The sequence below is a fragment of the Asparagus officinalis genome, chromosome 5 (assembly GCF_001876935.1).
Source record: "Asparagus officinalis chromosome 5, Aspof.V1, whole genome shotgun sequence".
NCBI lineage: Eukaryota > Viridiplantae > Streptophyta > Magnoliopsida > Asparagales > Asparagaceae > Asparagus > Asparagus officinalis.
This window is the reverse complement of record NC_033798.1, coordinates 86,449,407-86,462,044: the sequence shown is the minus strand read 5'-3', so window position 1 is coordinate 86,462,044 and position 12,638 is coordinate 86,449,407. Positions and strand designations below refer to the sequence as shown.

General features: G+C 43.7%; 1 protein-coding gene across 1 annotated transcript; it reads left to right on the top strand.

Moving 5' to 3' along the window:
- LOC109843361 lies at positions 9,228 to 10,220 on the top strand. Its single transcript, XM_020412293.1, has 2 exons — positions 9,228 to 9,337; positions 9,419 to 10,220. Exons 1-2 carry the CDS (start codon positions 9,262 to 9,264, stop codon positions 10,159 to 10,161), a joined length of 819 nt encoding a protein of 272 aa, XP_020267882.1. The 5' UTR covers positions 9,228 to 9,261; the 3' UTR covers positions 10,162 to 10,220.

Sequence of the window (12,638 nt, the reverse complement as noted above, 5' to 3'; positions counted from 1 at the left end):
GGAGCCCCGCGTTGTTTACGAAAGGCGGAACACCCATCGTTTCTCAGTTATTCCATGTATGATTCAATCATGGGAGCCTGTAGATCTCCTCATCAGCTTTCCAACGCATCCTGAATCACGTAAATCCAAGTTCGGAAGAGGAAAATATGGTGAATGCAAAAACAGAGCGTAAAACGGTAGTCTTAGCTTAAGCTAAGACACCCCGAGGTGTCTCGGCCCAACCGAGACACCCCAAGGTGTCTCGGTTTGGCCGAGACACCCAAGGGTGTCTCGGCCTCGCTGAGACACCCGAGGGTGTCCGTAGCCCTAAAAAGGAGTTTTTTCGCTGATTATGCAGTTTTAACCGCCTAGATTCCCCCGGAGCCTATAAATACAGCCTCAGGGCCTTCATTTTTTCAGATCTGGAATTCTCAAGCGTTGGCGAAGTCCTGTCGGATTGAGGACTGAAGAGCCACGAATTTCAGAGAGGAGGAGGAGACTTCGGCGGATTCTTCGTCATAAAGAAGAGGAGTTCGTCAGATCTGCAGTCCGGTTCGTCCCTTAAGATTACCCCGTTGCGGTGATCTTAAGAAGAGCAATTATCTCGCTGTTGCCGAGATAAGCGCTTCGGCTTCTTGATTCCTTCGCGAATCGACGAAGCTTCGGATCTGATCTGATCGTTTGGTGGTCCACGGATATCAACGTCCCCATCACAGGCCAAGATCCCACGCAAGCAGATGACCGATAAACGATCTCTGTGCTGTTTGATGAGAGTTATATTTTTATTATTTTCATTGTGTAAGAAAGTCTTATAAAAATACTAATTTTACTTTGAATCTGTAATCGATAAACGTGTTCATTGTGTAAGAAAGTCTTATAAAAATACTAATTTTACTTTGAATCTGTAATCGATAAACGTGTAATAGATTCAGCAATGAAGATATCAACTTTCACCTTTGAATCTGTAATCGATAAACGTGTAATAGATTCAGCAATGAAGATATCAACTTTCACCCCAAACAAGCTGGCGACCACAGTGGGAGCCAACAGATTCGCTACCGAAGCAGTCGTGCCACAACCAACAATCAAGATCCTCGTGACTAAAGGTCAGACTGATCATATCCAAAATATTCTAGCCTCCTCTATAAAAGAATGAGACTGAAACACTTTGGAGGGGGTATTTGTAGGCGTTAAAAATTGCCTATAGGTCTCTGCACGTGGCTCAAGACAAAGAGAAGATGATGAACATTAGTATTTGAGTTACAAGAGCTTGTTTGACAACGACATACACATGAAGTGAGTCGATGGGTCAGACGAAGCAACGGAACTTCAAAATAATGAAAACGAAAGCTAATCGGGAGCCCCGCGTCGTTTACGAAAGGCAGAACACCCCCCGTTTCTCAGTTATTCCATGTATGATTCAATCATGGGAGTCTTTAGATCTCCTCATCGGCTTTCCAACGCATCCTGAATCATGAAAATCCAAGTTCGGAAGAGGAAAATACGGCGAATGCAAAAACAGAACGTAAAACGGTAGTCTCAGCTTAAGCTAAAACACTCTGAGGTGTCTCGGCCCAACTGAGACACCCCAAGGTGTCTCGGCCTCGCCAAGACACCCGAGGGTGTCCGTAGCCCTAAAAAGGAGTTTTTTCGCTGATTATGTAGTTTTAACCGTCTAGATTCCCTTGGAGCCTATAAATACAGCCCCAGGACCTTCATTTTTACATATCTGGAATTCTCAAGCGTTGGCGAAGTCCTGTCGAATTGAGGACTAAAGAGCCACGAATTTTAGAGAGGTGGAGGAGACTTCAGCGGATTCTTCGTCATAAAGAAGAGGAGTTCGTCAGATCTGTAGCCCGGTTCGTCCCTTAAGATTACCCCGTTGCGGTAATCTTAAGAAGAGCAATTATCTCGCTATTACCGAGATAAACGCTTCGGCTTCTTGATTCCTTCACGAATCGACGAAGCTTCGGATCTGATTTGATCATTTGGTGGTCCACGGATATCAACATCCCCGTCACAGGCCAAGATCCCACGCAAGCAGAAGACCTATAAACGATCTTTGTGTTGTTTGACGAGAGTTGTATTTTTCTTATTTTTATTATGTAAGAAAGTCTTATAAAAAGACTAATTTTACTTTGAATCTGTAATCGATAAACGTGTAATAGATTCAGCAATGAAGATATCAACTTTTACCCCAAACAAGCTGGTGACTACAGTGGGAACCAACAACTTCGCTAAAGAAGCTGTCGTGCCTCAGCCAACAATCAAGATCCACGTGGCTGAAGAGATCGAATATGAGTTCGACCAACAGAAATTTGAGGAGTACGTCTCCTCCTCCTCCTCCTCCAGATCTACCTCGGCTCATAAGTACAGGAAGGTCTCCTCCTCCCAGAAGATCCGTCAGTCTTCAGATCTGAAGACCTAAGAAGCCGATCTCCCCACTACCGCTGCTGCAATTGCACCTTGCAATAATCCATCGGTGTCCAATGAAGCCGGATCTGCAGATCTGAACTCCTCCTTGATCAAGGAGTCGTCTGCTGAAGGTGCGCCAATTTTATCAAAAAGAGCACGTCAAAGGCAATGCCAACGCCTCACGTGCTAATTCGCCAAGGCTTTAGATCAGGTGGATGGACTCCGTTACCAAGTGGATTTGAAGTTTAGAAAGCTCCAAGTGGCTAAGTTATCACCACAACAAGCATCGGGATCCTCCTCCCAACCTCTAATTTACAAATGGGTTCGGATCAAACGAACACGTTCGATTCTCGAGGAGTGCATCCAGAAGCGATGTGCACTTCTTGCGCATGCCCAGATCCTTATGTGTAAGGCACGAGAATTGCAGTGGGAAGAGGTGGTCAAGAAACCACCAAGATCTAAGCAGGTTTGAGTGCCGAAGGCAAAAATAATGCCTCTTCCCAGGAGACACCAGTCGTGTCTCTCATTCGATTCCAGATCCAAGGCTGCTCTCCAGCCTTCGTTAACTTCAGATCCCGCTCCTATTGCTCCCGCACATCCGGTGAGGCCCTACAATAGTGTGGATTTCTCCAAATCTAGAATTCCATTGAAGCATCTCCTCGGTTCTCTACCCGAAGATCGAGGCAAAACGCCTGTTAAGGAACGCTTGGGACTGTTGAAGGAACCCCGAGCAAACATCCAAACTGGGGGTCGTATGCGACCTCCTAACAAGTTGATTCCTGTAACCACCCGCTTGGGGGTGCGTACAGACGGCCAGGAGCCCATTAAGGTTTTACCCTCAGAAAAGTGTGATTCCAAACGAGTGACTCCTGCAGACGCCTGTTTTCAGCGAAAGTTGTTTCCATTGCAGATTCCATTAAAACTTCGATCGTTTACAAAGAATTACAATGAAAATAAAAGAAAATACAACTCTCGAGAAAATAACACAGAAATTGTCTATCAACTCCTGCTTTTGTGGGACTTTGCCTGTGCCGGGAACGCTTTAGTTCGTGGACCACCGATTCGTAGATCGAGAGGTTGTTTAGGGATCTCTCCTTCGTTTATCGAAGTAAAGATTTGAAAACGAATATCTTATCGATGTAAGATGTTCGTTCTTCCAAAGATCAAGTCTGAGCTTAGATCTCTAGGATTCACCAAATGATGCTTGTCAAAGGGTGAAAATTCTCTCTTTCTTTCTCAAAATCACCAAAGACTCAAGCCTCTTCTGCTCCAAAAATCCTCTCTCCTTTACTTCGTGTTTAGGGAGGTATTTATAGGGGTCTCAGTGCACCACAGTTGAAACGGAGGCGAAACAACTGCCCAAGTGTTTCCTCTTTGGCCGCTGCAGTCTATACTGCCGCGGCTATTGGCGCGGCAGTACAGGCTGCCGCGGCCAAAGAGGCGGTTACCAGCACGTTTCATCGTGCTTGAAACCGCTCTCCCACGACTTTTAACCACTTTTTTCGTGGTTTAACCGCACAGTGCTACATGATGTCGTGTATATTGTTCTTCTATTTTGTCTTGAGAGGTGTTTGGATGTCCGTAAACATTTTTTGACGCCTACAGATACCCCCTCCAAAGTATCTCAGACTCATCATTTTTTAGAGAGGAGTCTGGGACACTTTGGATATGATAACCTTTTCTTGCAATTTCTCCAGTGCTTTGTTGAGGAAGTTACGTAGGATGGTCTGCGAATGACTTCAATTCTTGACTTCTTTATCTTTTAGCTTATTCAGTGCTTTGTAGAATAGCTAAGATTCCTCCGGTGCTGCGTTTATCGCATGGCCGTTGTCGAAGTCTTGAATCAGAACTGTTGTTGAAAAATGGAGAAATAGTTTATACTCATATGCTCTATTGGAGTGTTCGGGAAATAGTTTAACCTCATATACCTATTGGGAGGTTCAAGGAGATGCAGTTTATACTCATATACTCATCGGACTGTTCAGGGAATAGTTTAACCTCATATACCCGTTGGGAGGTTCAAGGAGATGCAGTTTATACTCATATACTCATCGGAGTGTCCGGGAATGTATTCCAAATACAGAGGGAGATGTATGTGTTCAAACACCGAAGAATTATCATGTATGCACTATGTTTCTGTATGTCGAAGTGGATCTTGGTGGGTTAGCTACCGCGACAGCTTATACTGTCGCGCTTGAGCGCGGCAGCATAGACTGTCGCGCTCGAGTGCGACAGCATCTTGTGCCGCGCAGCGCCTCAGCCAGTCGGGTTATAAGACTGATGTTGGGCTTCTTCGGCTTTGAGTTCGAAATCCCCTCAAATACCCTATAAAAGGTTTCTTTGGCTTTTCCCCTCTCCATCTTTTCATATTTGGCCGATTTCTTCTTCGAACCAAATCTAGGGTTTCGGGTGATTTTCTTGATTTCGAGCTTCTCCTCCAGTTGTCTTGTCTTTCAAGTTCGATCCTTTCTATCCCCTGGTAAAACCGAGCCTATCCCTTATATTTCATGGTTGTTTTGTTGATCTCTTCTTAACTTGATTTCTTCTAATCCCAGGTAAAAATCGCCCCTGCATCTTATGCTTTATGGACCGATTCCGCTCTTTTGTTTGGGATCTCACAAAAACCCTAGTTTTTTGATTCTTTAGGCCGGTCTCACTATGTCTCCAAAGAAGACTCGTGGTTCGAAGGGAAAATCAGCGGCACCAGCACCTGAGGATGTCGAGGCTGCAGTTCCATCCTTTGGCGCTTCATTTGGAGGTGAGTTTTTAACACTTCCCCCCCTTCAAAACTGCTGTTTTTGCATATATAACCTTGTTTGCCTCCTTTGAGAGGTATTCGGGAAGAGTTGACATCCTCCATCGAGAGGATTGACGCTTTAAAAACATATATCTTGTTCAATCAAGACATATACCACAGTCAAGATGCGAGTTTTTGTCGAACTCGTGTTTTGTCGAAATCAAGGGGGCGCTGTTTAGTTACCACGGCAGTACGTGCTGCCGCGGCTGAACGCGGCAACATACCCTGCCGTGGTAACTAACGACAGTAAATGGTGCCGCGGTCACTTAGAGCGAGATTTTGTTCTGTTTAGCCTCTTTGTTCAACTGTTTTCCAATTTTTCTTTGTAGTCCCCTTTCCCTCTGTGGCCTTCTCTGATAGAGAGGACCCAGGCCAGAGTGGTACTCTTCACGCCTCCTTTCGCGGTGACTTTTTGGTTAGAGAGGCTCACCAGTTTAGTGAAGACTGTGATAATAGTATTCCAGAGTTGATTCGTGAGGGAGGTCGTCGTACTCTGCGCGCTTTGCTGACCGACTCACCCTTAACTCCAAATAGAGATTCTACCGAACTGTTGAAGAAGCCTGACTATCTGTTCGGAGATTCGATAGAAGATCCAGACAATCTCTGCCGTGGCTCTGAACTTTGGTTGAATGAGCATGAAGGTGCTTTTCTATTTCTTCCTCCATTCCCTCATCAATATTCGATTCTGCAATTAAGGAATTTGGCTGTTTCGAGAAAAATGGCGTGGCATCTAACAGAAGATCACGAGCATATCCATTGTGGATTTATTGGCAATGATGTCAGCGCTCCTGGCTCCACCGGCAGGCATAATGTCTGTGGCCTTCACCCAGGGATATTTGGACCAGATAGCGGACCCCAGAACGAACTGATGATAAGGGCCAATACTGTAAAGAATAGGCTCGCTCGGGTTGGCCGAGAACTCCCCATTCCAAAATTTAGATGTTATGGATGGGTTCATTCTCTTCCCGACAAATGGTGGGCTAGGATGACCAAGTATGTACTCAATCGTTGGGATCAAGAGTTAAGGAATTTGGGGTTATATGCTCCGATCCGAGCCAGCATGCATGGTCTTCCAGTCAGCGTAGATCATTTCCTTGCTTTATTTGAGTCTTATATTTCGGAGGCCAATACATTTCTTACCAAGTATGGGGAGTTAGGGCTTCCGCTCCACGAAATGATGCGAGTATCTGGACTGCCATTGGGGAACACTCCTTATCAAGAATATTTTCCCAACAATCGTCAGCTCATGAAGATGAAGAATGTTGGCTTTCCTGCTTATGACATACTCTGGGAATTAACTTGTCACTATCAGATAGCGATAGCCCAGATTGAAGTAAATCCTGCTTATGACATACTCTGGGAATTAACTTGTCACTATCAGATAGCGATAGCCCAGATTGAAGTAAAGAGTAAGAAGGCAGCTCGAGTTAGTTTAAAACAGTTCGCTCACTATTTGTTTCAGAATCTCGAGAGCCCGACCGGTGAAGCTGTCTGTGAATCACCGATTCTGACCCCTTCTGACGTTAACAGGCTAATTACGAAGATTAATGCTCAGTCTTATAGGACTGAGTCATCTGAAGGTGGTTTTCTTAAGGGCACCAAATTCAGCACCTTCTTGTGGCAAGCCACCAAGAGAATGAAGCATGCGACTCTTCTTGCTGGTTATCTGGCCATATGGCTAAAGAAATGTGTAGTGCCACATCAGTCTTCCGAGGCGCTTCCTCTTGAGGTTCTTCTTCCCGCCGTGCAACTAGCCGTTGGAGGTAGGTTATCCTTACTCTCCGCTATGATTGCTGACCTCCATAGCGGTTTGCGTAACCTAGCTACCACTTTTACCAAAGTGGGTGCCGAGCCTTCAATTAAAATTCCATTGTCGAGTGTCGAACTGCCGTACACATATTTAATGGCGTGGCTAGTTCTCCATCGAGCGGATATGATGTCAGCACCTGACGCGTCTGATCCAGACATCCCCTTGTTGCAGCTCTTAGAGGGATGTAAGTGGTTATATCCTTCCCGACCGTGGGCTGACCGGGTGAGGCAGTTCAAGAATGCCAAATGCTGGGAATTCTACAAGTGTTTCCCTCAGTTTTCTGGTGCCTATAATGACACTCTTGTTGACGAGGAGATGCCTGGGGCTGACAGGACCTCTCTCGACATGGGTAGTTTCCACTGGCTCATGAACATTCGCCCAGGCTATAATGTCTTCCGGTCGAGGAACCTTTGCAGGATTGAGCCTTATTTTCCTTGCCGTTTTGCGCGACAATTCGGCTACGATCAACTATACATCGGGAATCCCAACAAATGGTTGATAACCTGCGGGAGCCTCATTGATGGAGTACGAGCCTGGTTCTGGAATGTTGCCGGCTGTACCGGAGCTCAATTTAGTCTGCCTGTTGCTGAGCCTGAACTCCACATGACCTTTGTTTATTGCCGGTGGATTTTAGCCGCCAACACTCCTCTTGCGAAGAAGAAGATTTCCGAACTGGAATCCGAGGCCGTGGTTCGGAGAATTGTATCAAAAAAAGGAAAGGAACCTGTTACATCTTCTCGCAAAGGAAAACAGGTAGCTGATTCCGAAGAAAGTGACGACTTTGAAACATCCAGTGAAGAGGATGAGAATAGAGATGAAGCAGAGGCTGATGTCCCCCTGTCTCCCGTGGCTCACAGAACTCGTCGAGCTTCTTCGCCCAAATCACCTGGTGCTCCTTCAAAGGGTATTAGAATGAAGGAAAAGAACATTCCCCTATCATCCTCCAATAAGATGACCGTGAGATGGCCTGCTCAGGAGGAAGAGACAGAAGAAGAAGAAGAAGAGGTTGCCCCACTTCTTAGCAGGAAAAGATCTCGGCCTACTGCTCCTTCTGAGGTTCAACCTCAGCCAGTTCAAGGAACCGAATTGCGTACCAAGTTTAGACATGAGAGCTCTGAGGTTCCTCGGGATTCTCGTGCCTCGAAGAGGAATAAGAAGACGTTTCATCGGCAACGCCAACTTTCTCCGTTATTTGAGGAGAAGTTCACTCAGGATTTTCCAGTCGATGAAAGGGGTAAAATCTTATTTTTATCTCCTTTTCGTTATCTTATCTTTGAATATAGCATCATGTTTATCCTTTTACCGTTGCAGCTGAGCCAGAAGAGGAAGGGGAAATCGTGCCTGAACCCAGTTTCACTGAACAAGTACACAAGGCTATGAATGAAGAACCCCTCGACATGGACATTGCCTCTCCTCCAACTACCACATCGACCTCACCAACTGCCAACGCAGGTACAGATGTTTTCTCCTTTGGGGGGCATTTCCGGAAGATAAGTGAATCGGAACGTGTTCCTCTCCTACTAACTTGTGCACTTTATCTTCTTTTAGTTAAACTAAGGGAGGTGAGTGCGGATAGTAGCGCTGCTGACCCCGCAATTGTTATTGAAGGTAACCTTATTTTGTTTGCTTTGATTCTTTCATATTTCTTGCATATATGTTGATGGATTCTTCTGCTTAATAGACCTTCCTGTCAACGAACCGAAAGACATAGAACTTTATGTCTTGTATATATGTTGATGGATTCTTCTGCTTAATAGACCTTCCTGTCAACGAACCGAAAGACATAGAACTTACCCATGATATGGGTATCGGAGATTTTGATGAGCGAGACTTCGATCTTGACATTTCTGAAGATGTACACCAGGAGATCTCTGATATATTATCGACTCCGGTTCCATCCGCTACTGCAGGACCAACTACGCGAGTTGATTCAGCTGAAGTAGGTGCATCAAAAGGTATACCCTTTTAGACTCCAGTTTTCAACTGTACTTTCATCTGTTATTGTTCTTGAAGGACTGAAATAAGAATTTTAGACGTAGGACCAACCAACGAAGTTGATGCGTCTACCGTCATTGGTGAATGTGATCAACCTGAAGGTTAGCTCAACTTGGTACGTCTTATCTAATTGTGCTTCACAGTTAGATTAATACTTGCGGAGTGTTTATTCATTCTTTTCTCATTGACAGAACTTGCTCCTCAAGATCTTGGCGACTTAGACCCGAAGTCGTCAAAAATTGTAATTGAACAACAGCTTGATGTAATGAATCCACCGCCCAGCATTACCTCTACACAAACTTCGGATGTCGTGGAGCAGGTCTCAGCCTCGACAAGTCAAGGTAATTACACTTTGAATTTGGGATAATTCTACTCATTGCCGTATGCGAACGTGTATATTTTATATATATTTCTCTTTGCAGATCTTTCTTCATCATTGTCCGATTGCATTCGAGCTTTATTGGCAGATGAAGATCCGGACAAAATTGCCCTTTGCATTGACATCCAAAGCTTCATTCTTTTCTTAAACGCCATGGTTGATCGGATTCTCCTTAAAGGTTCACCATTTGAACTTTTCCAGAAGTCTCTCGATCATCATGTGTCAGGAATTAAAGAACAGGGGTGCGCCGAATTGTCTAACTCTCTTGAAGCTTATTTGGTTGATCTTAAACAACACATCAAGCAGTTGCAGAATTTCCGAGCTAATGGCGCGTCTTCTTACATCACTTCCGAAATGGACCTGAGGCTACAAGCATGGCGTGATTCTCAGAAATCTGTTGAATCCGAACTTCAAATACTGAAGACTCGTATTAATCAACTTCGGGTAAGCGCCTCCAAGAAGACACAAATCAAGGCAGATCTATATCGTAACTTGGAATCGCGTCGGGCAGTGGTAGCCGAATTAGAAAAGAGACTTGCTGAAGCTAGAGAAGCTTGTGAAGTTTTAGAGTCTGATCTGGCGGAAGTAACTCAAGCTGAAGTGAGTACATTACGGCAACTGAATCTTCAAGACAAAATTTTTGCTGACAAGGAACAAGAAGCCGCCAAAATCCGCAGCATCGATGAAAGGAAATTTAAAGCCAATCTGATACCTGAGCTCGAACTGGCTTATGCGACAAGGCTTTCCCAATTAGAAGATGAACTCCGCCACTATAAATTATTGTAATTTTAAGAACATACATTTATTTTTTATGCTGTTTTATTTGAACTCTTTTGGTTAATACAGTGAACTTTCTTGTTTATTGAGATTTTATTATGACTACTCATTCTTGTTTAGAGTAAATAATCATAATATTTATAGGATTTTTGGCAAATCCTCAGCCATCAACGGATTTGATATGCCTTTACCGATTACCGTTTGAATCGGGCTAGTATGTGAATTATCTAAGTCCGTTTCACATATAACGTTGCGCTAAAAGAATTAAACTCTTTTAGACTTTGAACTATCATATTGAATATGTAGGCTACATGTGTTAGATGTAGGCTTATCTCTAATAAGGGATAGAGATAACTTCCCCCATGTGTGAACAACATGGATTTTGGAATGAGAGTAGGTTATATTTCCTATACAGGAAAATGAACCCGAAATTGGAGAGAAACAGAATTATATATTCCATTTCTCAATCTCTTGTTTGTTGGTAGAGATAAACCCTGAATCGGAGAGGAAGAATTTTATATTCTATCTCCTTGTCTCTTGTTTGTTGGTAGAGATAAACCCAGAATCGGAGAGGAAGAATTTTATATTCTATCTCCTGGTCTCTTGTTTGTTGGTAGAGATGAACCCAGAATCGGAGAGGAAGAATTTTATATTCTATCTCCTGGTCTCTTGTTTGTTGGTAGAGATAAACCCAGAATTGGAGAGGAAGAATTTTATATTCTATCTCCTGGTCTCTTGTTTGTTGGTAGAGATAAACCCAGAATTGGAGAAGAAGAATTTTATATTCTATCTCCTGGTCTCTTGTTTGTTGGTAGAGATAAACCCAGAATTGGAGAGGGATAATTTTATATTCTATCTCCTGATGAAAAGGAAACTCACAGTGGAATCTCCACTTAGAGAAAATGGGTTGGTTTGAATAACCCTAACTGTCATAAGGTTTGATTACTCAATTCAAAAGTGGACCTTTCGTTCGTAAAATGAATCGAAAGGAGATTTTGGTTGTGGTCCTAACTGTAGTAAAGGTTTGACCAAATGAGGTTTTGAGACGATCCTAACCGTAGGAAGGTTTGATCGTTCAATTTGTGGGCCTCTCGTTCATTGAAGGAATCGAGAGGGGATTTTAGCTCTGGTCCTAACTGTTTAAAGGTTTGACCAAAGTGAGAGGTGAAAGTTTGAATGATTTTAATCCATGACGTATTTTGGTGTACTTTTTGTCAATCGATTCGATCGATGAGAGATTTTGTGAGGAAAGATTAATTGTTTACAAATTTGAATCTCGTCTCAACAAGAGTTGTAAAAGAACTTTGTGATAATCAAACAATGAATTATTCAAATGACCAGCTTCTCATTTAAAACAGTGAACTGATCTCGGGTTATCCTGAAATATCCTATATAGGATTCTCTAGGAACTTCCCGCTTTACACAGGTTATCCTGAATATATTACGGATAATATTTTTTCAGGAACTTCCCATTTATTGGCATCATCAATTTGTTGCCATCTTGGGTAACCAGGCGATATGCACCGTTCGAATAGACTGTTTCTATCACAAACGGTCCTTCCCATTTAGGTTCAAATTTGCCTTTCTTCTTAGAAGTGAGAATCATAGGTCTTCGAACGGCGAGAACTAGATCTCCTTCTTTAAAGCTTCGTCGTCGGACCTTTTTATCGAAAGCCCGAGAAATTCTAGCTTGATAAAACTCGATTTGTTGTTGAGCTTCCAAGCGTTTCTCATCTAACATCTCTAATTCCTCAAGACGTTTCTGATGATGTTCTTCCGTCGTCATTCCCGTTGTAAGAGCGATACGGAGGGAAGGAATCTGTATCTCCAATGGAAGGCCGGCTTCACATCCATATGTTAAAGCATACGGGGTGGCTCCGGTAGGCGTGCGGACGGTTGTACGATAAGCCCAGAGAGCTTCGCCGAGTTTGTCGTCCCAATCTCGTTTATTGGTTTTCACCAATTTTGCGAGAATTTTGATGATAGTCTTGTTAAAAGCTTCGGCCAATCCGTTAGCTGTAGGATTATAAGCAGTCGACGAAACGTCCTTAATCCCGAACTTACCGCAGAATTTGATAAATGTGTTGCTCACGAATTGAGGACCGTTATCATGCACTATTTGTCTTGGCACACCATACCGATATATGATGTGGTGTTTAATAAATTTGATAACATCACTCGTCTTCACCTCTCGGAGTGGAACTGCTTCTGCCCATTTCGAGAAATAATCGGTGATTGCCAGAATGAAACGGTCCCCTTTAACCGAAGGTGGAAAAATAGGACCTACTATATCCATTCCCCAAGTTTCGAATGGCCATGATGTCGCCGATGGGTGTAAATACTCAGGCGGAATGTGCATATAATTTGCATGTAATTGACATGCTTCACATTGTCGTGCGAAGTCGACTGCGTCTTTCACCATAGTTGGCCAATAATACCCGATTCTCCTAAGTCGATCACAGAGTTTAGGACCGGGCTGATGTGCA

Excerpts from the sequence above, each read along its gene's own strand:
- LOC109843361 (XM_020412293.1), top strand. The coding sequence starts at position 9,262 with ATGAATCCACCGCCCAGCATTACCTCTACACAAACTTCGGATGTCGTG. Across the intron at positions 9,338-9,418 it reads CTCAGCCTCGACAAGTCAAG|ATCTTTCTTCATCATTGTCC; the intron begins GTAATTACACTT and ends TTCTCTTTGCAG.